General features: G+C 37.5%; 1 protein-coding gene and 1 non-coding gene across 8 annotated transcripts; both read left to right on the top strand.

Annotated features, from left to right (window-relative positions):
- Positions 1-228: 228 nt before the first annotated feature.
- On the top strand, positions 229-24,872 carry DIS3 (DIS3 exosome endoribonuclease and 3'-5' exoribonuclease). Of its 7 annotated transcripts, none has more exons than XM_081550917.1 (22): positions 229-489; positions 763-829; positions 1,087-1,244; positions 3,476-3,669; positions 4,082-4,155; positions 7,711-7,878; positions 9,402-9,566; positions 10,720-10,833; positions 10,957-11,094; positions 11,663-11,809; positions 12,170-12,286; positions 12,546-12,647; positions 13,881-13,945; positions 14,034-14,118; positions 15,591-15,718; positions 18,212-18,298; positions 20,488-20,644; positions 22,302-22,516; positions 22,629-22,797; positions 22,933-23,091; positions 23,793-23,915; positions 24,579-24,872. In XM_081550917.1, exons 3-22 carry the CDS (start codon positions 1,192-1,194, stop codon positions 24,660-24,662), a joined length of 2,544 nt encoding a protein of 847 aa, XP_081407043.1. In that variant the 5' UTR covers positions 229-489; positions 763-829; positions 1,087-1,191; the 3' UTR covers positions 24,663-24,872. The 7 variants fall into 7 exon arrangements, with proteins under 7 accessions (XP_081407043.1, XP_081407039.1, XP_081407045.1 ...); XM_081550918.1 differs by having other exon boundaries at positions 420-646; XM_081550913.1 differs by lacking the exon at positions 763-829.
- TRNAY-AUA (transfer RNA tyrosine (anticodon AUA)) lies at positions 5,682-5,753 on the top strand. Its single transcript has one exon. It is a non-coding gene; the product is annotated as a tRNA-Tyr (tRNA).
- Positions 24,873-26,958: the final 2,086 nt, after the last annotated feature.

The following is a 26,958-nucleotide window of genomic DNA, read 5'->3' as shown; positions in this document are numbered from 1 at the left end:
CCAGAGGTGGCCTCGCCCATTGCACGGGCGGAAATGCCTCTGGGCTCCGCCCATCTGCCCGCTTTAGCCCAATCCTCACAGCCCTCAGAAGGCCAACCAACAACAGTCTCGAAGTTTTTCCGCGAGAGGGGTTCACTAATATCCTGGAGGAGGAAGGAGCGAACTTCTGGGTAAAGTGTAGTTGTGCAACAGGGCTCCGAGCTTGACACTTTCCGCCGGAAGAGCACCATAGCGGGTCGGAATTCCGAGCAGGGAGGCGAGATGCTCAAGTCCAAGACTTTCTTGAAAAAGACGCGGGCGGGTGGCGTGATGAAGATTGTGCGCGAGCACTACCTGCGGGATGACATAGGCTGCGGTGCGTCGGGGTGCGCGGCGTGCGGCGCAGCGCACGAGGGGCCTGTCCTCGAGCTGCAACCCCTGGACCGGGCCAGCAGCCTCTGCCCGCAGCCACACTACTTGCTGCCGGACACCAACGTGCTGCTTCACCAGGTGCGCCGGTAGGCGGGCGGAGCCGCGGGCACCGCTGTCCCACCAGGAGAAAGGGAGACAGGGAGACTGAGACCCTAGGAGCAGCGTCTTGGGCAGCATTACGTACTCGGGGAGAGGCAACCCCACCGGGACCCATGCCTCCTGCCCCCAGGCCGAGGTTCTTTTTTCTTGAACTGCTGTTGTTTTTTTTAATCTTTACTTTTTTGAGTTCTTGGAGTTATAAGAATTTTAGATACGTCAACTTTCTAACTCCTGCTGTCTCTTCTGCCTTAGATTTTAATGTCTGGAGGCCGGGGACCTGGGCTTCTGTGGCCTCCTGCCTGCGACCCCCAGGCAGCTTGTAAGTGCCTACGAACGAAAACCATGTGGGCCAACGTATTTCTTTATTAATGATTAATTCTACAAAGTTTTGTAATTAGTTTGTTTACACGTGTTCTTCTTTAATCGACCTTAAGGGTTTTCTGTTGCAAAATAGCTCCTTAGTTGAATGTACAGGTAGTATTAAAAAAAAAAAAAAACCCGACAGTTTCAGGTTCAACAGAAGCAATTTATGAATGAACACGGGAAAAAATAACTCTTTATTTATTTACTTAAAAGATTGATGTCTTTGAGGACCCTGCCATCAGGAATGTCATCGTGCTACAAACAGTTCTCCAAGAAGTGAGAAATAGGAGTGCTCCGGTATACAAACGAATCCGAGATATGACTAATAACCAGGAGAAGCATTTCTACACATTTACTAATGAACACCATAGGTAGGGGGGATATTACCTCAGTTATCAGGAAACTAGAATTAGCTAAACTGGGGGGATGAGAGTTCCTGGCTGTCATCTGTGACGTTGTTGGAAGATACACTGTTAAGTTTCATACTTCTGGGAGTAATGTTTGATTCTTACACAGTTTACAGACGTTGCTAAGGTCGCATAGGGATTGATTGGGTCAAACCCAGAACCAAAGTCTCCTGGTTCCTAGAATGTGGTAGGTCCTTTAATTTCCAAAATGTTTTCATGTTGAATTGGTTTTAGCATGAGTTGAGCAATAGGATTTTGGAAGATGAGATTTGCCTAGGTTTCTGATATACCATATTATATGAATAACCAACATAAGTTAATTAAATGTAGGAGTTTGTGAAGGAGAGCTTTAAAAATATAAAGCAGGTATATTCTTAATGGGCTGTTAAAAGTTACATTAATACCTTATAACTGATCACATTGAAGACAGTAAGGTTAAGAAATACAATTCGTTTCAGATTCAAGATCTTTGTTTCAACTTAATGTGTGATCTTAGAAAATATGGTATTGTCTGTTTATTACATTGGGCTTCCTGGGTGGCTCAGTGGTCAAAAATCCGCCTGCCAGTGCAGGAGATGTGACTTCCATCCGTGGGTTGGGAAGACCCTTTGGAGGAGGAAATGACAACCTGCTCCAGTATTTTGCCTGAAAAATCCCATGGACAGAGGAACCTGGCAGGCTAGTCCATGGGGTTGCAAAGAGTCAGACACGACTGACAGACTGAGCATGGATTTCTTGTATTACATAAATAATTTATAGTGAATCCTAGTTTACTTTTATTAATCAGGATTTCTCAGTGTTGCCATTATTGACATATTGGACTGGGTAATTCTTTGTTATGGAAAGGCTATGTGAGGCACAGTAGGGTGATTAGCAGCATTCCTGGCCTATACTCACTAGATGCCAGTAGCAAACCCCCAGCCCCCCACCAGTCCCCTGAGCTGTAACAACCCAGAATGTCTTCAGGTGTTGTGCAGTGTCCCCCACAGGGGAGGACATCAGGGGCACTATCACCCCAGATATTGAGAACTGCTGGGTTAGACAGTGGATCTGATAATAAAATCCCATGGGCACATACAACTTTAAAAATACTTAGTATCTCAAATTTCTCTTTCTTACTCTTATATCCCACACTTAAATATTATATATATAAAGAGCATCAGTTAAGTACTTGTAGACTTCTTGTTTCTATCTCCTCCTTAAAATCCAAAAACAGGAACTTCACTGTTTTTCAGCACTCAGAGACCTAGTTTCTGTGGAGCATGACCACCAGATTTTTAATCCAGAGTTAACCCTTTTGTTGGCTTAAGTGCAGTGAACAGAGCTTAGCAGTACTGGGGTTGACAGGAAGAACTAGGACACTCAGGCATGCTAAAACCAATTCAGAACTTTATGACTGTGTCTTTGATAATTCTAAAAGCATTAACAGGTGTGTTTAATTTATATTAAAGCAGGTTTATTTATATTAAGTATAAAACTCTAAAATTGAATCTCTAACCTTTAAGAAGTAGGTAGAAGTATTGTGCTGAATTTTGTAATTGTACTTAAATTTGGCTTTGATGAACAAATTTAAAGAAATAAGGATATTGACATTTGATAGCTCAGAGTTGGTAGACTTAGAAGGAATATGCAGTCATATCTGGGTCTTGTCTTTCATTCTCTTCATGGCCCTTGTCATGTATTGTGAGTTTATCATGGATAATTTACAGGCATCATGTATTTAATAACTACATTAATCGTATGATCACAAGTTATCTATCATATAATTGGTAGCTTTTAGGAATTTCTGTTAATCTACAGTTTGAATGAAATCTCATTATCAGCCCTGTAAAATATTAGTATAGTTTTTTTTTTCAACTAACTGTTACTTTTTTTAATGTCCCAACCTATAGTACAAATTCTGCTCTTGAGTTTTTCTTTTGGTGAGATGAATTTATTTTAGCCTTTTTATTATTCCATTAATAATATGATTTTCTTCTTTCCAAGCAAATTGTTGTCTTAAAAACATCACTAGAGGGATCTTATTTGTTTCTTCTGTGAGGTATAAATGTGAATACATTCAGGAGAAAAGATGTACTATTGAGTTTTAAGTTCAGTGATCATTAAGCATTTATGTCCAAAGACTTTTTACGTGTGCTTGATTCTGTTGATTTCCATTTCTTATCTTTCTCTTTTCCCCTTTTCATTACACTTAGAGAAACTTATGTAGAACAATTACAGGGAGAAAATTCGAATGACAGGAATGATAGAGCCATCCGAGTAGCTGCAAAATGGTACAATGAACATTTGAAGAAAATGTCAATAGAGAATCAGCTCCAAGTTATCTTCATAACCAATGACAGGAAAAACAAAGAGAAAGCCATAGAAGAAGGGATACCAGCGTTCACTTGTAAGTCTCCATGTAACCAGACTGTTAGTTCATGTTTGCAAACGCATGCAAAAATTACCATCAGGCCCATGGTCAGATGTTTATTTGACTATTTGGTATTTTCATGGTCCTGTATAGCTTAATGTGATATTTTTGTGTGTTTTTTTTGATTTTTCAACATTGCTAAGCTAAGCGAGTTGTGTCACCAGTGGCTGTTAATTTCCCTGTCAACATTTGGAATGGGCTTAGCAATAAAAGTTCATAGACACACTTGATCCACTGCCTCTTGGGCTTGACCACCTCAACAGAGAGGTCCCTCCCCGCTAAAAAACTGACATGTGTAACTGTCACAAATAAGATTCATGTTCTTCTGAATCTAAGGGGGAAAAAAAACACATTTAAATTTATCAAGAACAAAAAACTTATTTTTCAGGTGAAGAATATATAAAAAGCCTAACTGCTAACCCCGAACTCATAGATCGTCTTGCTTGTTTGTCTGAAGAAGGGGTATGTTTGAATTTGCTTTATTCTGTTTTTGAGAAGTGAAAGATTAACATAGCCACTTTGGGATGTTAAGCTTATAATTACCAGATTTAGAAATTGGAATATCAGTGGGCAAGCTGGAATTGAAATAGGAGTTGGGTGATAAACAACACGAGTGGCTGCAATAGGCTTCTGATCAAAATGCCATCCCTAAAGTCTTGATTTCTACACTACCACTGTTCACTGATACATCCTCAGCAACCCAAGTAGGGCCTGGCACAAGGTGGCACTATTTGTGCGATTAATCAGTGAAGGAAGTCATGGCTGGCTTGTGATAAGGAGTAGGTATTTGACAAACAAACAAGTGGTGGGCACTGGAGAGAGAGCATCTAGCTGTAGTGTTAATTCCATAGGAGGCGGGAGGGCTCATGAGAAGTAGAACAGGAAGGGAAGGGCCAGATAGTGAGGACTCAGCAATTTATTCTGTTAGTAATTTTTAAACTATCACATAAAGGTCTCCCTAAAGGGCTGCTACTAAGAGAAGTTAGCACATAGGATTCTGGGCTCCCTACCTTACACTCTTAGGCTGAAAACATTAAAGGTTGATGAGAGTGTGGTGAGGAGGAATGGAGAACAATCAGAAATGTTACTTATTTGGAAAACCACTCTAATCTCCATTTATAAGATGATACATTGTAGCTCAGCAAGATTAGAGGCAGAGGCATGACTACAGGGTCACTGCAGTAGTGGATGTGAGAGGGAATCCTTAACTTTGTGAGCCCTTGTTTTCTTGAAGGTGAACTGTATTTGGCAATAACGATGTCATAGCATTGTTAGGGTCGGATGATGATAATGTTCAGTCGCTAAGTCGTGTCCAACTCTTTGCCACTCCATGGACTACAGCACCTTAGGCTCCTCTGTCCTTCACTATCTCCCGGAGTTTGCTCAGTAGTGTTAACAGTAGCGTTAATAAAATTCTTATCTCAGTGCCTGGCACATAGTTATGGTAAATGTGAATGGTAGATACTATTAGGTTTTATATAATAGTATATTATATGTGCGTCCAGTGTTTACAGCGTTTTTTTCTCTGCCTGTTTTCAACCAGCTACTTCACAAAGCTAAATAGAAGTGAAAAAATACAAGCTGGACTTTATTTTTAGAACACAGGTAATGGGATTATCCTGTCTAATATATATGCACTAGTTGCATGCAGCTGTTTAAATTTAATTCAGTTTACGATTCAGTTTCCCAGTTGTGCTGTTCACCTTTGAAGTGTCCAAGAGTCCCTGTGCCTAGTGACTACCATATTGGAGGTCACAAGAACACTTCCTTTATCACAGAGTTGATTTGGATAGCACTGGTCTAAATGAAGAAACAGGAAGTAATCCAACATTGGTAATTCCCAGTGTTTGACCATGTACTTTGATAGAGTAGAGTAAATGTAGGATGTAGTGAAACTGCAGTCAGTTCTATTATAGTACATGTGTGTGTTCCCCAAAGTCTCTGTGCCATGTAAAATTTTATATAATGAAAACTACAGAGCTTGGGCTTCCCTGGTGGCTCAGATGGTAAAGCGTCTGCCTATAATGCGGGAGACCCAGGTTCGATCCCTGGGTTGGGAAGATCCCCTGGAGAAGGCAATGGCAACCCACCCCAGTACTCTTGCCTGGAAAATCCCATGGACAGAGAGCCTGGTGAGCTACAGTCCATGGGATCGCAAAGAGTCGGACACGACTGAGCAACTTCATTTTCACTTTCCCTTTCACAGAGCTTAAGGGAAAATGTGATTAGGGACACGCGCAGAAACTTCGTGACACAGTGGAAAGGGGTTATCTCGATTTGAACAGAAAGTTGTTACACCAGACGAAGATGGTGTGGCTAATAAAACATGGTGATCCGAAGTAACCAGTAGGTGTCTGAGGCATGTATTTGTGTGTGTGATGTTTTGTGGATTCAGCTTGGTTCAGCTGGATGCAGTTTTCTGCTCTCACCTGGTAGTTTTCTAATTTACCAATTGCATTGGAACACATTTGTGTTTTCAGAACAAGCATGATAGGAGAGCTAACCATACTTAGCCAAGGCATCTAACCCAGATTTGAAATGTCAAGGCTTCCTCATAAAATTGTATCTAAGTTGAGATGGGAAGGATGTTAAAGCAAATTGCTTTGAGACAGAGACATTTTAGCTGTGTTGTATGTTAAAGGAGTTAATGACTAGGGGAAGAGCATTTCATGTGGAAGGAATAGCAAGTTAAAAGGCTCTGAGGTTAGAGTAAGTTGGCGAGATCGAGAAACCCCTTAAAGTGTAGATGGGATGATGTGAGTAAGGGAGAAAAATGTTAGGAATGAAGTCAGAAATGTAGGCAGGGACCAGATCATATAAGGATGTAGTAAGTCATGGAAAAAAATTGGATTTTAGTCTGTGAGCACTGGACAGCTATTGAGCAGAATAATATACCTATTTCCCTGTTCTAAGGAGAATAGGTTAGAAGCAGAGGCCTCCACTTAGGTGGATATTTTAGTATCCGTGGGAGACAAGACAGAAAATTGGATCATGGTAGCAGAAGTTAAGGTAGTGAGAAGTCAGATGTTGTGTGTATTTTGTTGATGTAAATATTTTGTTGATTTTAGGATTTGGTGATAGATGGGGCTGTGAGGGTACAATTAGTTAATCAGTTAATTATTTTAATAGGCCATATCATTAATCTGTTTAAAAGGTCATGTTCATGGTAGGTTTAATAGGTCCATATTTATTTTTAATAGATCATGTTTATATGATGGTGAGGGTGTTATAGTACAGGGGGGAATTTGATTCCAGAGAGAGAAGAACAAAGTTCTTGAGTAGAGGAGAAGAAGTGGTGGATAGATGCTCATAGCTGAGCAGATTCAGCATGGAGAGATGAAGTGAGTCTTGATTGATCACTTCCGGTTCTCATTTTGGAGGTGGAGGTCCGTTATCTGAGAGTGAGGAAGGAAGACAAGGAACTTGGAGAGTTAAGCAAAAAAAGAAGGTATAAAGTGATCTCCTTAGAAGATGGGAAATTTAGGAAGTGTAGAAGTCTAAAGGAGCCAAGCAGTAGGTTGTTGGATGTTGGAGGTCTTGAGAGGATCCTGGAAGGTATTGCGGTGGATCTACAGCAGGTCCCAGCCTACCTCTGTCTAACTGCCTTAGCTGTTTAAAATAATCTAAGTAAAAATAGCTTTTCTTGGGCTTTCAGGAACCACAGTCTTCTTATACATTTGAGGTTTCCTATTACCCCTTATATACTCCTGCCCACTCACTTGATCACATAGCTACACACCTTCATTCAGGGAGGCCTGGATGGGGTTAGAGGGGTACACAGAGTTTCTTTGGTGGCTGATAACCAAACTGTAATGAAATGGAAATGTTTGTGTATGTTGCCTTAAGAATAAAAAGCATTTTTTTTCTTACTGTGCTGTTCTTTAAAATTCATAAGAGTTGTATATATTGTAACGTGGATGGTTGTTTTAAATAGTACCTGATAGAGATAATAGTTGTATATGGAGCATACCAAAGACTCACATACTGACTATATCTCTTGGTTTGCTTATTTCACAGAATGAAATAGAAAGTGGAAAAACAATATTTTCAGAGCATCTTCCGTTAAGTAAGCTACAACAGGGCATAAAATCTGGCACATACCTTCAAGGGACATTTCGAGCCAGCAGGGAAAATTACTTAGAAGCTACAGTATGGGTCCATAGCGATGACGAAGACAATAAAGAGGCAAGTGTGTACATAAATTCGTTTCACACTAAAATATTTTCTGTTCATTTTCTTCTTTCATAAATGTTTCAGATTTTTGTACAAGAATTTAAATTTGCTTTATCCTCCTAGTTTGTGAGCTTGAAGTAAGTTATGTGAGAGGTCATAGATGATAGAATTAAATCACTTTTTCAGAAAACTGCTTATTGAGGAAAAGAATTTTCTATTAACCCCTTTTAAGAGAGTACAAATATAATCAATCAAAAACAAACCCCACTATGGTGTCTCTATTTTCTGCTGCTGCTGCTGGTAAGTTGCTTCAATCGTGTCCGACTCTATGTGACCCCGTAGACGGCAGCCCACCTGGCTCCGCCGTCCCTGAGATTCTCCAGGCAAGAACAGTGGAGTGGGTTGCCATTGCCTTCTCCATCTATTTTCTAGATTATGATCTATTATGGGAAATACTATTTACCTAATGTATAATTGCTCCAGAGGGCTTCCCACACTTTAAAGCAAACAGCAGTCATTTTGGGGTGCTCACTATTTGCCAAGTACTTGTCTTAGTGCTTTGAATGCTGCATTTCACTTAATTTTCAACTCTGCCTATAAAAGTAGGCACTCTTTTGTTTTACCGGTCAGGACCCTGAGATTTCAGTTCAGTTCACTTGCTCAGTTGTGTCCAACTCTTTGCGACCCTATGAACCGCAGCACGCCAGGCCTCCCTGTCCATCACCAACTCCCGGAGTTTACGCAAACTTATGTCCATTGAGTTGGTGATGCCATCCACCCATCTCATCCTCTGTCGTCCCCTTCTCCTGCCCTCAATCTTTCCCAGCATCAGGGTCTTTTCAAATGAGTCAGCTCTTTGCATCAGGTGGCCAAAGTATTGGCATTTCAGCTTCAACATCAGTCCTTCCAATGAACACCCAGGACTGATCTCCTTTAGGATGGACTGGTTGGATCTCCTTGCTGTCCAAGGGACTCTCAAGAGTCTTCAACACCACAGTTCTAAAGCATCAATTCTTTTGCACTCAGCTTTCTTTATAGTCCAACTCTCACATCCATACATGACTACTGGAAAAACCATAGCCTTGACTAGATGGACCTTTGTTGACAAAATAATGTCTCTGGTTTTTAATATGCTGCCTAGGCTGGTCATAACTTTGCTTCCAAGGAGTAAGCGTCTTTTAACTGCATGGCTGCAATCACCATCTGAAGTGATTTTGGAGCCCAAAAAATAAAGTCAGCCACTGTTTCCCCATCTATTTGCCATGAAGTTTTAGAGAGATTAAAAATTTTGGTATTAATGTAAGAGGTATGTGGAGCACATGAACACAACCCGTATTTTCCGACATTGTCTTTTCTATTTGATACTGAGAAATTTAGAGGGCAGAGGAAAGGGACTCTATGAAGGAAGAAAAAATATAAATGAAGGGAAATTGAAACAGAGACATCAGAATATATCTCAACTTCTTTAGAGCAACCTTCCCATTATTATACTGCCTTTGAAAATATCTGGCATGTGTTCTTTGCTATTCACACAGATACTCTTACAAGGACTTAAAAATTTAAACCGAGCTATTCATGAAGATATTGTGGCTGTGGAGCTTCTTCCCAAGAATCAGTGGGTAGCACCATCTTCTGTGGTTTTACAAGATGAAGGTCAAAATGAAGATGATATAGAGAAAGAAGAGGAGAGAGAACGCATTGTATGAAACCAAGCAGGTTTTATTTTTTGTCTGTGTAGCTTTGAATAATTTGTTAATGTATTAGCTTTGGATAAAACTAAACAAGTTTCATTGCTTTAAGATTTATGGAATAAAATTCTAGTTCTATAGGTTTAATGTATGTCATATACATAGTTGATTTCTTTTTCTCTAAGTTAGTCTTCTTTTAAATTAATGTCTTACTTTGCTCAAATAAACAGGTTGAAATACAAAATACAAAAAGACTTAACTTGAGTATGAAACTTGAACTCTGACATTCAGGTATATTATCTAGCTGAATTAGGTTTAAGTAAATAAAATTTTCTTTTTTTTCTTGTACAGATTTAAAATTTTCCAAAATGCTTTTATGCAATGTTTAAAATCCCCTCAGCATAATAGATGTACCTCAAGGCCCTTAAAAATAGGTCTGTTTAATAATTCCTTCTCTGTTACCATATTTATTGTGAAGAAAATGCTTTCCATTGTTTTTTATGACCTAAAGTCTACCTGATAGGTATTTTTCCATTTTAGAATTATAAGAATGATACAGGCAGTTGGAATTCACAGAACATTAGTAGTTCTTCTCTATATATGAATTATAATTACTACTTTGGAGTCTTACTATAACATCATCTTTACAAGGTCCAGGCTATAGGAGAGTATTAGAGGTGAAATACCATAAGGTTCTTTTGCTATTTCTAGTAAGCACTATTATTTATTTGGGTTTATATTTTGAATAAGACAAGCATTTAAAGATACACCTCTTTTTTAAAAATGAACTAATAAGTACCACTCTGCTAATTACTGGAAACTACTACTAAAATCCTATTAATTACCAGACCTGTGCATGAGCATGTGCGTCTGTATGTGTCAGTAAATCCTCACATTAAAACTGAAGAGTTGGGTTCTCACATATTTATTCAGTTTTCTCTTTTTGATTTTTTTTTTTGGTAGTGCTTTATTGTGGAACTACTTTTGTGGTTTTGTTTGGCATGCTCTTGCCTAGAATCTTGAAGCATGAAAATCCATAGTTTTATGTCATAATTTTCTGCCTGAAAAAGTATTAGTATCTATATTCTAATTTTGAAGGGAAATTGTCTCATTACCCTTACAGGACAGATAACTGAAGGTTTTTACTTTTATTTTTATATCTCAGCTTAAGACTGCTGTAAATGAAAAACTGTTAAAGCCTACAGGTAGAGTTGTTGGGATAATAAAAAGGAACTGGAGACCATATTGTGGCATGCTTTCCAAGTCTGATATTAAGGAGGTGAGTATAGAGCATGTTGCTGTGTAATGGTAAATGATGTACATTGAATAGAATTTAGAGCCTTCTCCTTGCCCCCATCCCCAGCCTTTCGTGTGTAAATTCTTTTTTCCTAATGTTGTCTAGTCAAGAAGACATCTCTTTACTCCTGCTGATAAGAGAATCCCTAGAATTCGGATAGAAACCAGACAGGCCTCTACATTAGAAGGACGGAGAATTATTGTTGCTGTTGATGGTTGGCCGAGAAATTCCAGATATCCAAATGTAAGCTTGAATTAATAATTTTATGTCAGAATATTTAACTAAAACTTTAGGAATAAAATTGCTTCTTTTACTGAAAATAGAATCTGTCTTTATATAAAATACATGGTGAAATTTAGGAGTATTAAGTAGTACATCCAATCTGAAAATTAATCCTAGGAAATTACAATGTAAATCATTTGGTTAATTTTACTCAGACTTCCTAACAAGTAATGTTTGGTGACAGTGACTACAAAATTAGTATTTGAGACCTATGTAGATTCTAATAAACAAATTTTGAAGCTAGGATATTTGAAGCAACTTTTAAACTTGAGAGATAATAGGAACTAAACAGAGATCTTGTTATGTGAGAACTGAACTCTCAGAAAGTCTCCACCATAAATCACTTGAGAATTCTTGTCATTTTTAGCTTTAATTTACCTAGTGGTCATTTTTTAAGAATTGTGGAGAAAATTTAGAAATACTAAAGTGGTAATGGAATATGTTCAACCATTTAGTGTGATAATAAAATATAAGTTAATAAACAGAAAGCTGTAAAATACACCTTTCTTACAATACTTTTTGGTTTTAGGGACACTTCGTGAAAAATTTAGGTGAAGTTGGAGACAAAGAGACTGAAACAGAAGTTTTGTTACTTGAGCATGATGTTCCCCATCAGGCTTTTTCACAGGCTGTTCTTAGCTTCCTACCCAAGATGCCCTGGAGCATCACTGAGAAGGTATGTTGAAAAGAATTCTTAGTGACTTTATGAATTACTGTATCTGAGCTACTAGTTTTTTTTGATTTCTGTATGTGTCTTTTAAAAACTATGTAGAAACCTTATTCCCCTCCTCCCTTGCATTTAGTTTGCTACAGAATGCTTAGGTTATCATGAAAATCATTTACTTTAGTAAAAGACAGACTTTTCTAGGGGACAGACACTGGCTGATATCACATTTTCCAAAAGCGAGGGATTCACAAATTATGAATCATGAAGTGTTGTTATCACTGATTATAATTACTGTTGATTTTATAGAGCTGTGTTACATCTGTACCACCAAAATTGTTTCTTATTTTTCAATAATATGGCATTTTTTAGGACATGAAAAACCGAGAAGACCTGAGACATCTGTGTGTCTGTAGTGTGGACCCCCCAGGATGTACTGATATAGATGATGCTCTCCATTGTAGAGAACTTGAAAATGGAAATTTGGAGGTATTTGTAATTATGATGACATTCTATTCAAAAATAGTTCTGGTCTTGAATTAATTTTCTTTTGACCCACTGTAGAATTTGTGAATTATTCATGTCAAGTAGAGTCTGTTGTAGCTGCAGAGACTCATGGGCATGAAAAAGCTGAAATGGTAACTGTGACTGATGTCTTTTTTTCCTTTTAACTGAATTTCTTCTCATTAGAATTCCTTTAGTACATTTACCCAGTTAAGCGTGTTGACATCCTTTTTATCTTTTTAAGGTTGGTGTTCATATTGCTGATGTTAGCCATTTTATTAGGCCAGGAAATGCTTTGGATCAAGAGTCAGCTAGAAGGGGAACAACTGTATATCTTTGTGAAAAGGTAAATGTGTTAAAGTGGAATTTTGATACATCTTTCTATCATCTGTTTTATTCTTAATAAAGTCATCTGAGGTGTTTCCTGAGGAAAGGAGAGCCTTAGTATTTAGTGAAATATGAGTAACTACTTTGTTAATTGTGTAGTTTGTCATAATCATGGACACTTTTGGATTCCAAAACAGCCTGGAATAGTATACGAATTAGCTAAACAACATACATAGAATAAGGCGACCTTAAATCAGTGAAAATATTGCAGTGTTTTTTGTTACTTAGCCAAATAACAAGTAGATGTAGTTGATATAAATTGTTGTGAAGTGTTAACTTGTCTTTGAGTAATTAACATATTTTCTGTTTCTTTATATATAGTTAAGTCACGAGTCTGTTCTGTCACAATTACTATTTCTTCTTCATTAAGTGTGCTCCTGTAAACTTACAGAGAAAAATTGTGAGAGTAGAAGAGAAAGTCAAGCTTAATTAACTGTCAGAGTTCTGTGTACTTTTTTTCCATAAGAATTCACTGTTTCTCTTTTTTAAGAATGTTGAAAACACCATGCAGTTTGTGTGAAGCATTGGAGGAAGAAGGTCCCAATGTAGAGTTATTAGGGCTTGTGTCTGTTATCTAGTACAAACATTTTGTACAGAGCAGAGATTTCAAACTTTCAGGGCACAGCTAGGTGGGTAGTGTAGAGAACTTACCACTGACATGAAATCTAGTTTTCTTTCATTGCTTTATTTTTTTTTTAAGTTGCTCAGTTGTGTCCAACTCTTTGTAACCCCATGGACTATACAGTCCATGGAATTATCTAGGCCAGAATACTGGAGTGGGTAGCCTTTCCCTTCTCCAGGGGATCTTCCCAACCCAGGGATTGAATCCAGGTCTCCTGTATTGCAGGAGGGTTCTTTACCAGCTGAGCCACCAGGGAAGCCCAAGAATACTGCAGTGGGTAGCCTATGGTTTCTCCAGCGGATCATCCCGACCCAGGAATCGAACTAGGGTCTCCTGCATTGCAGGCGGATTCTTTACCAACTGAGCTATCAGGGAAGCCCATTGCTTCCCTCTTGTAAAAATTGTGTGTACTTCTCTCGAAATAAACTTTTTTTTAATTCACATCGTCTCAATTCTATTTCAGAGGGCTTCCGCCCCCTCTTAGAACATCAGTGTTATTTGAGAATAGAACCTCAAATAAATGTATGGATATGGGTCAGTAATCTGCTGCTCTTATTTTATCTGTTTCAGAGGATTGACATGGTTCCAGAGTTGCTTAGCTCTAACTTATGTTCCCTGAGATCTAATGTTGACAGGTATTTATGCACGCTTTTTCATAAAACCATACTATTTACTACTGTAACTGATTCCCTTTAACAAATACTGTCTTACTTTTCTCCATAGGTTGGCATTTTCATGTATTTGGGAAATGAATCACAATGCTGAAATCTTAAAAACAAGGTTTACCAAAAGTGTCATTAATTCTAAGGTTGGTTTCATGTTTAATATTTCATGTTGCACATCATTTTTACTTTTAACAATGTTCTAGATTGTTTTGAAAAAGTTAGGCTTATTAATAAGTTTTTCCCCAGTGTTGCCACAAAATCTTGTTGTTTTCAGTTATCTGCTTAATTTTTGATGTTATCTAGAAATGAGTTTATGTGGCAGTTTTTCTCTCTTCAGAAACTTAAAAAGCCTGTGTACTTAGGTAACCATGTAGATTGTTTTAGCCCTAATGTAGGAACTCCAGTATTTGAAGTTGTCCCAATTTATAACTGGTTAGTATTTTAAAAGATGGTGTGTAAACCGTCTTCTTGCTCCTCACATTTTTTCACTGAAATGATATAAGCCACAGTTGAATTCTAGTAGAACTAGCCTGAAATTGATGTTCAAACAGAATGGAGCCAGATTACATTTCTTACTCCTTTTCCTTCTTTTGTGCGTTTCATCCGATTTCCTTATATTCTCATTTTGCTCTGAATCTTCCTCTGATGTTTGCCAAACCCTCTTTTTCCAGTGATCTATTTTCTAAGTTTACCTGCTTTTTCTCTCCCTTTAACATCATTCTTTTCTGACTAGCTAGTGGTTGGAAATAAAGCTTAGTGTGAAACTGACAAGGAGTCATGTGTAAATGATTTAGATTTTCATAGATTTGTATTTTTAAATAAGGTGAGTTTATAATTCTCTCAAACTTGGTCTGTGTAGCAAAGTTTTATATGAAAAAAGCTTAGTAAACATGTAACATAAAACATTTTTAGACAAGGAACTCTTAGCTCCTAGTAGATAAGTTGGTTCTCCGAAGAATCTGGCCCAGTCTGCATCACCTAATTCTTTTGTACTAATCCTGATTTTTACTCATAAAACTATTTTAAAAAAAAAGGCTAAAAAATGGCATTTTTCCATGGGGAGGGAAATGTAGGAGCAGAGTGGAAAGCTGTTTATTTATTTGGATTGTAACTGGAAATTAATCTTTTTACTATGATTTTCCAGTTCTTAGATTAAATACTTAATTTGGGGTATTCAGTAGATCTCCTACAAAACATGATGTCTGGATTCTTAGAGTTTTATTATTTGCTATATGTAAGGAAGTACTTGTCATCTGGAAAGGATTTCACTTTACAGTTGTTATCAAAGAATAATCTAACCTTCCTTTTATCTTATTTTAACTTTTCCTAAGTATTTATGCATTAACAGAACAATGAAAGAAATGAGAGTTTAAACTACAGTTCTACCATTTTATTTTGTTTTAATGTAAGTTTGCTTATGTTGTGTAATGCATCAGATAAGAGTTAATGAACCAGAAATCACTGGTGTGGAATATAAATATTATAGCTAGGAATCTCTTTTGTTACTGATTTTAGGTTTTCTGAAATCATGGATATTTTATAGTGGAAACATAAACTTTCAAAAGTAAACCAGATTCTATAAGCATTTGTATTAATATATGGTTTCTTTTTTTAGGCTTCCCTTACATATGCTGAAGCTCAGATGAGAATTGATTCAGCAGCCATGAACGATAATATTACTACTAGTCTCCGTGGACTAAATAAACTAGCTAAAATTTTGAAAAAAAGAAGAATTGAAAAAGGGTACATTTCAAAAATATTAAGATTTATTTTAATTCACCTATCCTCCTGTTACGATAACTTGTGAACTCTTTATAAAGTGGTTATCATGGACAATGATGAATTATTTAATAGGCTGAGTGTAGGGACTCTTAAGTAGATACATTCTATATCTTCTAGCTACCTTTTTAAATATTAGCAACTTGATTCTGGACTGTTGTTTGTTCAGGAGTTCTGTTATGTTGAAGACCTTGATATGTCTGAGTTAAAGATCTTGAAGAAATTGTAGGAAGGGAAGATCTTCTTGAGACTTTTCTATGGCTTGCTCCTGATTTTAATTAGAAATGAATTTCAGGACTGAACATTGATTTTCAGATGTTTTAATAAACACAAATGAAGTCCTTCTTGCACTTAGAGTTGGAAGAGATTTTTAGAGCATGTTTAATCCAACACCTTCAGTTTTTAAATGATTAGGGGTTACATAGAAGCAGTCTTCCCAAAGATCTGATTGCTAGTGGCAGATTCACATCTTTTGGCTATTATATCATGGCATTTGCCTGACTGCAAAGAAATTTTAAGGAATATCCATGTCCCCAAATCTGTTGAAGTAGTCAGAAATTTGATTCTTGAAAAACTCGTCAAGTGTCAGAGTAAAGCAAGTACTTGAGCCTTTCATATGTTGGTCTCTGGATGCCCATGCCCATCCAAAGTGGAGTCACAAGTAGTTACTGAAAGTGGTTTTGTTGGGTAGTGCAAGCTCTAGATCTCTGCTGTTTTCATAAGATGTGCCTATTTAAAGTAAAGCTAAAATTAAAGAAGATTAAAAATTCAGTTTCTGAGTCACACTAGCCATATTCCAAGTGCTCAGGAGCCACTTAGACTAGTGGCTACCATATTGGACAGGGTGGATTGAGACCATTTTCATCCCTGCAGGACGTTCCGTTGGACAGTGGTGTTCTAGGTATTTATGCTGAGCCACCCCTACCTAACTCTACTCATATTTCAGTTTTCTGGGAATTTTATTAATGATCCTAAATACTAAACTTGAAACTGATTTGAAAAGAAATTGAAAGGATAATTTGGCTGCAAACCCAATGAAAACTTTATTGCCCAAATTCGTCATTAAGATGTAAATAAGACGACTATAATTAGATTTCTTTTGTAATGCAAAACAACACATTTTTCATTGTGTTCATTTGTTGGTTTACAGTATGCCAAGTATCAGAAGAAGGTTTGTTGTAAAAGCAAAGTGAATAAAACCAATTGAAACTGTTTATTTTGGCAGTTTTAAAGTAAGAGATATAGATTTGTATCTATAATGTAGGTTGTGATTAGGACAGAAAAGATACTTATTTAATTTGAAAAACACTCTGTACTTCTAGTTTTGAAAGTAGATACTCATCTACTGGTAAAATGTATCATTGATTCTTCTCAGTCTTAGGGTGAATAGAGAAATCAATCAGTTAAAAAAAAAATGGTTATCTTTCACCTTCTTAAAGGATATGTTTTATCTTAAATTATATCTATCATATGTCTATCTTAAAGGATAAGAGTTATGTTTTAAATGTTCTGTGAAGAAATAATGATCAAAATATGATTAGTATACCTTGCTCTTTAGGTCAGGCTGTATTAATTAACACATTAATTGTAGTGTAGAACCTTGTTGTATTTCTCAAGTTATTTGTCATGGAAAGGCATATTTGTCAGATTCCCTCTCTGGTATTCCTTCCATAGTTCTTGCAGTAAAGGTGAAGAGTCAGGGAAAAAAGGACCTGGAATCCCACTTGCCCCAACTCATCTTTTCCCCTTCTTTGTGATTGTCTGAAGTTACCCAGCCTCAATAAAATTCTTAGTTTTTGGTTGATTTAGAGCTGACCGGATGCAGATAGGTTCATGGTGTGTAGAACCACATTATGTTTGCCTTGTGGGAATTTACTTTTCAAAGGAGAACTTGCCAAATCTTTAAATGAGCTGTGCCTGGTGTATTATATGACATGTAGTACTCAGATACTAATAGGCATCAGTATCTGTAACGTGAGTTGTGGTTTATCAGTCTCCTGGTTGGCTGGTTGAGTGTATGTGGAAGATACTTTTGAACTGAGGATCTTCTGGTGTTACTCATTTGCCCAGGGCAGCTTCCCTTTTGCCTCTTTCCACCATCCCTCACCCTAATACATTGTTTCCTGTAGTAAATAAATACAACTGATTGTGTTCTTTACTTAGGAAACTGATCAAACCCTTTCTTTTTGGGTACACAAGACATTCTTTATCCTGAGAAACACAAGGACTCATGTCATTGCATTGCTGTTGTCCTGCCTTTTAAAATGGTTTTAGAACTGTAAACTATTAGGCTATCTGTCAAAATACAATAGAACATAAAAGTTAGCCATGTGGTCATAAAGCTTTCAAAAGAGAAACTCACACACTTGCTTTAATCATTTCTGTTTTAAAAGAGTCACTTCCAGAATTATATCTGTTACTGCTCACATAACTGATTCACCTCCTTATTTTATTTAGGGCTTTGACTCTTTCTTCTCCAGAAGTTCGATTCCACATGGACAGTGAAACTCATGATCCTATAGATCTGCAGACCAAGGAACTCAGGTATGCAATTTTTTTGATAGGTAGTTGGTAAGATTTTTATTTTAATATAATATCTAGTGTATATATTAATAAAACATATTTGTACCCCCAAATATCTATTTTAGTGGAGTTATGATTTCTGTAGAAAAAAAAAATATGATTTTACTTTCTAGTCTCATATAAAGCTCAACTACCTTATTTGTGTTAGAAAACTAGCCAGCCTGATTTGTCTTAATGTGTGGTGTATTAGAACTTGACTAGTAATAGTTATGGTAAGTAAAAGAGGATTGCCCTCATTAATTTCTTAAGTATTTAATAGAGAATATACTTTGATAGGACAGACCTAGGCCAATACCCTGGAATTTGAAGTCACACTGCCTCAATTTGGATCCCATTTCTGCCAATGACTCCAGACAAATTATTTGACCTCTTTACACCTCGATTTATTTATAAGTAAAACAGAATTGGTAGTGGTACACACTCATAGGGTGTTGTGAATAGTCAGAAGGTAAGCCTTGTTATTGTTTTATTGATTGGGGTTAAGGTTTAGGAGGCAGGGGCTTCCCTGGTGGCTCAAACGGTAAAGAATCTGCCTGTAATGTAGGAGACCTGGGTTCCATCCCTGAGGCAAGGCTGATTTTGATTAAGTCAGAGTTAGGCCTCTTTCCATACCTGTTATATAAGGTGATTCTGAAACTAAGCATGCGTTTACATTTTTCTAGCAGATGACCAAGGATTAAAAATGGGATTATACTCAAGTTTGTTAGTTAGGACCAGTGTGTGCTTTACAGCATTAGAGCTACAATTTAAAAATACCTTTGGGTGAACTATCCAAATAAGTCTAATGTTAGTAGGAACAGTACACCCACTACCAAGGTCTCTTTTGAGGGAAATCTTGAATCTTGTTTTACCAAAGTAGAACATCACCCATTTCTTCTTACCAAGAATAAAAACCACATTCCTAAGAGATTGTCCCCATAGTTTTAAAGACATGTTTGGAGGTCTTCCTAATGTTAAAAAAAAAAAAAAATTAATATACTTCAGGAATCTTGTCAAGAAGTTATGTTGTTAAGGAAAGAGTAACAGATTAATAATGCATGTTCAGTAACTTGGGAGAAAGCAGTATTAAACAGAACACAGGGACTTACCTGGTGATCTAGTGGTTAAGAATCTGCCTGCCAGTTCCAGGGGCACGGGTTTGATCCCTGGTCCGGGAAGAAGATTCCGCATGCCTTGGAGCAACTAAGCCCGTGGGCCACAACTGCTGAGCCTGTGCTTTAGAGCCTGCAGGCCACAGCTGCTGCAGCCTGCTCACCCTGGAGTCCATACTCTGCAATAAGAGGAGACACCACAATGAGAAGCTTGCGCACTGCAGCAAAGTAACCCCGCTCATTGCAGCTAGAGAAAACCTGCTCACAGCAATGAAGACCCAGTGCAGCCAAACAAATAAAATTATTAAAAGAAAACATACAGATCATTTACTAATATTTTGTATACACAAATCATTTACTATGTTTGTTGAAAAACAGTATCAAATTGGTTAAGAGTTTTGAGGTCAAGTCATAATGGGCCCAGATCCTGTTTAATAATTCTGACCTTGAGCAAGAGAGTTTTCTTATCTACAAAACAGGACTAATATCTATATTCATATGTATATACATATATGTATGTGTATGTATATACAAGGACACATACCACAAAGTAAATAGCACTTATAGCACAATGCCTGGGACATAATAAGCACCCAAAATAACTATTTTAAATATCTTTTCATTTGGAGTATTTGTTGGTGAAAGTTTCCATTTTTTTTAAGCCGATATTGATATCACCTAAATAATTTTTAATTCTTAAGAGAACTGTATTTCTGTAGATATAGAATTAAATAAAAATCTCTTTGGACTCAGTGTAAAGAGGTGAAAATGCTTATGATTTTAGATTTTACATGTTACTAGAGTTACTAAAGCTTCTGTTTTTTAATGCTGCTTGTAAAATATCCTTTAGCATAAGATTTACTCATGCAGTAGGTGAATTGTAAGAGATTGTTAGCATAGTAACTGAGAAATGAAAGGGATGTTTAGTTCTTAAAAATACACATGGGTATACACACATGCATAGGAATTTTCATTGTGTCATTCACAGAAAAGGTAACTTGTGAATAGTATGTAGAAGTCTCATTCTTTTTCCTTATTTAATGACTTTTCAATTGGCAGAGAAACAAATTCCATGGTGGAAGAATTTATGTTACTTGCCAATATCTCTGTTGCAAAAAAAATTCATGAAGAATTTTCTGAGCATGCTCTGCTTCGAAAACATCCTGCTCCTCCTCCATCAAACTACGAAATTCTTGTTAAGGCAGCTAAATCCAAGGTATGGTTCCATAGCTAGAAACATCATCTGTATTCGTGTTGTGATGTAGTGTTTGCACTGAATAATCTGTAGTCACATTTCCATAAAAGTTTTGTTGTTTCCTGATGCAAAAATGTGCCAGTAATTGTTTTCATTAAAGATATTATCTACTTGGATATGGTCATCTCTTCACACATTGAAATCATTTGCCCTTATACTAAAGCCAGATGTTCCAAACTACATTATTTATAATATCCTGAACATATTAAATATCTCTGTGCTTTTACACATTTTCTTCATGCTTGTGTTACTTCATGTCTCCTCTGAACTGCTGACCTTTTAGGACTTAGTTGTTCTTTTTCCTCTTTATCTTCAACTCACTTCAGTCCTCTTTATTTCACATCCCTAAGAAAGAAGTCCATTTTTGCAAACATGGAAAAAAAGGAAAAACATAGAAAGGAGAACCCATTTCCTCAGCTCCTTATACCCCCTGCCTCTGGTTAGTAGACTTTTATTTAGGCATGATTACCCCTGCTTTTGGAGAAGGAACTGGCAATCCACTCCAGTATTCTTGCCTGGAGAATCCCATGGACTGAGGAGCCTGGCGGGCCACGGTCCATGGGGTCGCAGAGAGTGAGACACAACTGAAGTGACTGAGCACCCCTGCTTTTGGGGTGACTATGGCTTACATTGGTTTTCTTTGGATCACTTGCTCAGGCCACATCTTTGCTGTCCAGAAGAGAGGGAAGAAAGGATATTGGATCTCAGAGCATTGTTCTAACAGGAGGATGCTGGTTTCTGATTTTTCAGACCTTTATGGTGGGCCAGCTCCTATTATAGCCATCAGAACAGTATCAGCTTCTCCTCTCCTCCAAGGCTTACTCTGTAAACTGGAGAATTTTCTCTTGTTGTCCTGTTTCTTTCTGTGACCTGGGTAGAGGAAGGAAGGTTTATGTATTTTTGCCTCATCTTGCAAAGTAGAATAGGCAGTTAACTGCTGTATCATCATGTTGAGCTGTAGTCACCAATACCTCTGGCCTTAACGTCTACATTGAATGGAGGCAAAGGATCTGTAGGGAAAATTCAAACATGTGGAAAAGGAACCAAATCTGCTTTGATGTTTTTCCACCCCAACAAAGATTAGGCAAGTATAGTTGGACTTTGAGAGGTAGCACTACTGCTCCCACTATTCTTTCCACCTTAAACTTCTTGAGAATGTTGGTACTTCAGTACCTTCAAATGAATTCAGAAAAATTTAAGTTTTTATATTTCATGAAACTACTATGACTTTTACCAAATTTATTTTCAGTTCTCCTAGGTAAGGATAAAAGGCATAAACACTATTACCTGGTCAAAAGACACCATACTTTTTCAGCCCGATCAGTTATATTTTGAAGACATGACTGGTAATGATTTTAAAATGTTTAATTTGATCCTTTTTCCCTATTCTTTGGGCTTCTCTGGTGGCTCATATGGTAAAGAATCTGCCTGCAATGCAGGAGACCAGGTTTGATCCCTGGGTCAGAAAGATCCTGTGGAGAAGGGAATGACTACCCACTCCAGTATTCTTGCTGGAGAATTCCATGGACAGAGGAGCCTGGCGGGCTATAGTCCATGGGGTTCCAAAGACTTGGACATGACTGAGTGACTGACACTTTTCTCTGTTCTATATTCACAGAATTTGGAAATTAAAACTGATACAGCCAAGGCTTTAGCTGATTCATTGGACCGGGCGGATTCACCTATTTTCCCTTATCTAAACACTCTGTTAAGAATATTAGCAACTCGATGTATGATGCAAGCTGTGTACTTCTGCTCTGGAATGGACAATGATTTTCATCACTATGGCTTAGCATCCCCAATATACACACATTTTACTTCACCCATCCGAAGGTACTTTTTCTCCTTAACAAATGAGAGAGAGAAAATAGTTGATTTTGAATTGTAGAAGGATATTTAAATGCTAACATGGCACAGTTCTAATTTTTTTCCTTCATGTGTCTAGATATGCAGACATCATTGTTCATCGATTGTTGGCCGTGGCTGTTGGAGCTGACTGTACTTATCCAGAGTTGACCGACAAACACAAGCTTGCAGATTTATGTAAAAATCTCAATTTCCGGCACAAAATGGCTCAGTATGCTCAGCGTGCATCCGTGGCTTTTCATACCCAGGTATTTGCCTTCTGTCACTAATGTTACTACGAATGAAGTTTTGTTCACTTCTAATTTAATTGCAGAAGGTTTTTTTTGTTGTTAACTCAAAATACTTTAAGGTAATCCTTAATAAGATTGTCTGCTCTTTTACAGTTATTTTTCAAAAGCAAAGGAATAGTAAGTGAAGAAGCTTATATTCTATTTGTAAGAAAGAATGCTATTGTGGTGTTAATTCCAAAGTATGGTTTAGAAGGTACAGTGTTTTTTGAAGAAAAGGATAAACCAAAGCCACGGCTTATATATGATGATGAGGTACAGTATTTCTGATGGTTTTATTTTGGGTTTTTTTTTTTTTTTGGTGGGAGGGGGAACACTTTGTCTTCAGTAGGTTGCAAGTGGTACCTCTAACTGGTAAAATTATTTTTGTACAGAATTTTATGCCTACTAAGCTTAACATTTTACTCACAATTTCTCACCTCAGTATATGTTCTCATATACAAGTTATTAATTTCTTTCTACTCTATAAAGTTTTCCCTTCTAAGGAAAACTTGAATTATGCTTTGTTCCTAGTGGACAAATGGATTAAAGTAAAGGAATAAATGGTTGTTTATAGCTCCAAGAAGGGAATTTTTTCATCCAGTTCCCAGTGTGTTTTACCTGACACACTCCCTACTTCCCTGACCTTAGTAGAAGTACAAAATGAATTCTGCCCAGTTACCTGTGTGCTCCTGTACAAGACCAACAATTTGCTAATTAAAGGGTTGAGAATCCTGCAACTAATGATTAATATATTGGGACCACAGAGTGAAAGGGAGAAGTTTGCACATAAATAGGTCATTTGTATGTGAGGGTGTTAGATTAGTGGTTTTGGTTATGTTGAACACCTGGGTGCTTATTAAATATTGAAGTTATTTTTAAACTTTTAAATTAATTTGGAAGATAAATTGTAAAGAATTAGAACCAAGCTTCAAGTGGAAGAAAGCAATTAAAATAGTAAAATGTGTTTTGTTTAGATACCGTCACTTAAAATAGAAGATACAGTATTTCATGTATTTGATAAAGTTAAAGTGAAAATCATGTTAGACTCATCCAATCTTCAGCATCAGAAAATCCGAATGTCCCTGGTAGAACCACAGGTAAGACCAGACTTACACTGTTCATGTTGTGGTGGAATAAACAGTACAGATTTTGTGAAAGAGAGTGATACAGTCCTGAGTTATTTCTGTTTAGTTATAGAATCTTCAAAGTAGTGTGCAGGATAGGTACCTACAGAGGAAATCCAATTTTCTCACTGATTTCCCTAGGCCGCAGGAACCCAGGCATCTGGGTTGCTTCTGAGGTCCTTGGTTCCACAAATGGAATCCTGAGATCTGTCTAGTTCTTCATTTTTACCAGTTCTGAAATCTGCACTTTTGAAAAGCAGTTTAAAGTGTGATTCACCCTAAGACATTGGATCTTAACCTTGGTTCTGTCCCCAACACACCTGAGGCCTCTAATGCTGACAGTGGATCTCAGTAGCAGAAACTGAATGTGTTATGGCTAAACACACCCTTTCCAAATCACAGGCTTCTGTCTGTTGAGATCATGTCTGCCTGTTACATTCTGAACCACTATTCATTTGCGAGTGATATACATACATACGTACATTGTGTGGAAAATCTACTGTTTCCTCTTCCCCCCACCATCCCTCCATCTTTTTGAACCTCAAAGTGTCAGTGAAGAAGAGGAAGATTAGATTGAGGTTTCTTCCTTATGTTACGCTTTTACTCACCTGTTTTTCCCATTTTGCATTACTTTAGATACCAGGAATAAGCGTTTCTGCTGATACTTCAAACATGGACATTTATGAACCAGAGAGAAAGAAGAAGAAGCTTCAAAAATAGCTAGTCAACAACCAAAAAAAACTTCAAGGATTAGTTTCCTCTAAAACAAAAAGAATCTTGAGAGAACACTTGTAAACCTAAGAAGTGTGTGATAGTTTGTTACTTCTAAGTACATTTTAATAATTTTTAAAATTTGCATTTTTATTGAACCGTTGACTGTGTCTGTCCCATCATAATGCTTCCTTTCAGGATTAAAGAACTATTTATGCAGAAGAACTCAATTGAATAACCATCACTTACATAGTGACAGGACAGCAACTGAGGGATCTCTGAAGATCACTGAAAGGGAGCACTCACCTGCTCACTGAAGAGGAGATGAGTCTTGCATAATTTAATTATCTACTGTTGACAGAAAAAAAACTAATTTTCCTATGGAGAAAATATAACATTTTTAGAAGCAAGGAACAATCTAAGTCTTGAAAGCTGTCACTGTATGGGAAGGCAATTTTTAGATTTTAAGACAATGAAGTCAAGAGCTGTCAGGGAATTCAGCATTTAATTTCCTCTGCCATCTTTAATTTACCTTATATTAGGGTGTCCCAGGTGGCATAGTAGTAAAGAATCTGCCTGCCAGTGCAGGAGACTCAAGAGACGTGGGTTCAGTCCCCGGCTTGGGAAGATCCCCTGAAGGAGGAAATGGTAACTCGTGCCAGTATTCTTGCCTGGAAAATCCCATGGACAGAGGAACCTGGTGGGCTACAGTCAGTGGGGCGGGGGGTGGAGGGGCAGGGGTCCCATGACTGAGCAACTTGCACACACATGGCCATAACTTACACTGTGTTCCTTTACGATTAAAAACCTGCATTTTACTAGTGGTCCCTAAACAGATGTGACTGCTTGGGAATTTGAAGTAAGGTGAAGTAGAATATTTTGATCTGACGGGGAAAACAGTTATTTTTTTAAATACCAGATAAGTGTGATTATCCTTGACCTTCAGCTCAGATTGTCTCCCTGAAAATAACACATTAGGGTTCAAAGAAAGCTTAGAGATGGCACTTTAAATGTCACAGCTTGTTACTTATAAAAAGGGAGTAATCAATGGCTTTTAAATTGCATATATATGTATCAGATTTTGTAGGGAATGAGAGGTTGTATGAGGTGTTGACTGAAGTGTTGCTGTTTGGTGTGCCAGTGACAACTGCTTTGTCAACCACATAGATTATTAATGATAAAAGTCGGTATTTTCAAAAATATTTTGGGATAGAGATACCCTAAAACATTTTACTTTGCTCATTCAATTTCCAAAGTACTGACAGCGTACCAGGCTTGTCACCAGTCAAGCAAACAGTCTCTGCCTTGAAGGAGCTTGCAGGGCACTGAGAAGACTAGCGCGCACACCAGCAGGTGTAGGAAGTGGGAGCAATTCCCACATGTAGAGGCCCTCAGTGATTGTAAGTGCATTACTGACCCAGGGATTTCTGCACAAATGAACGCCTGTGGCCAGCCGTTTGTTATGTAAGTGAATATTGAAACATTCCAGGTAACAAAAGATGTATTAATGTATCTCTGGTCAATATATTGATAAAATGACTGTTCCCATTTCCTGGGACTGAGGGAAACATCCATCCAGTGCAGCAGAACTTGTTTCAGTCAGAAGAAAAGAGCCATGAGTGAACTTAACCCCTAGAGTGGCGGTCAGCAAGCCTTGTCTATGAAGTCGCGTCAGCCTCCACCAGCCGGGCGGTTTGTGTCACTGCACCCTTCTGCTCTTGCAGAGAGAAAGCAGCCATGGACTGCTTTCTGTTTATGTAAACAAATGACCATGGCTACCTTCCAACCTTATCTACACATGGGGAAACTTAAATTTCATGATTTTCACATGTTTAACAAAACTGATTTCCATGCTGCACCTCTCCCAACCATTTAAAGATTCTTTGCCCATGGGCCGTGGTCTCCCTACGGTTGAGAAAAAGGGAGGTTTCAGGTTAAAACAAGGCTACACTGACTTCATATATCTCTTTCCAGATTTCTTCTCTAGTGCCTCTTTGATAAGGAAGGCCTAATTCAGGCTCTAGTCCCTATTGAGTAGCTCAAAATGACCAGAAACCTTATTTTTACCCTTGAAGCCTCTTCCTTGATAATCTAAGATGCTTCAAATGCCATTTCTTATGGTAAGCAGCTTAAATGAAATATTTCATTTAAAAGGCCCTGTTGGATAAAGACTATTATCCCCATGTAACAAACAGGTGGGAGACTGATAGAGGTTTATGGCCTATTTTGGGTAATAAGTGACAGAGGAGGGACTTGAATTCAAGTTATAATCACAGCTACATTTTTTCTTGCCTTGTGCTATTAA

Source organism: Giraffa tippelskirchi, chromosome 12 (genome assembly GCF_054371585.1).
Source record: "Giraffa tippelskirchi isolate mGirTip1 chromosome 12, T2T-mGirTip1v1.2.pri, whole genome shotgun sequence".
In the NCBI taxonomy this organism is placed as follows: domain Eukaryota; kingdom Metazoa; phylum Chordata; class Mammalia; order Artiodactyla; family Giraffidae; genus Giraffa; species Giraffa tippelskirchi.
This window is presented reverse-complemented; position numbering and strand designations above follow the sequence as displayed.

Bases quoted from the DNA above. Each gene is read 5' to 3' on its own strand.
- DIS3 (XM_081550913.1), top strand. From the start codon at position 262: ATGCTCAAGTCCAAGACTTTCTTGAAAAAGACGCGGGCGGGTGGCGTG. The intron at 15,719-18,211 runs GTACATTTCAAA...TATTTTATTTAG, and splicing joins AAAAGAAGAATTGAAAAAGG to GGCTTTGACTCTTTCTTCTC. The intron at 18,299-20,487 runs GTATGCAATTTT...TTCAATTGGCAG, and splicing joins CTGCAGACCAAGGAACTCAG to AGAAACAAATTCCATGGTGG.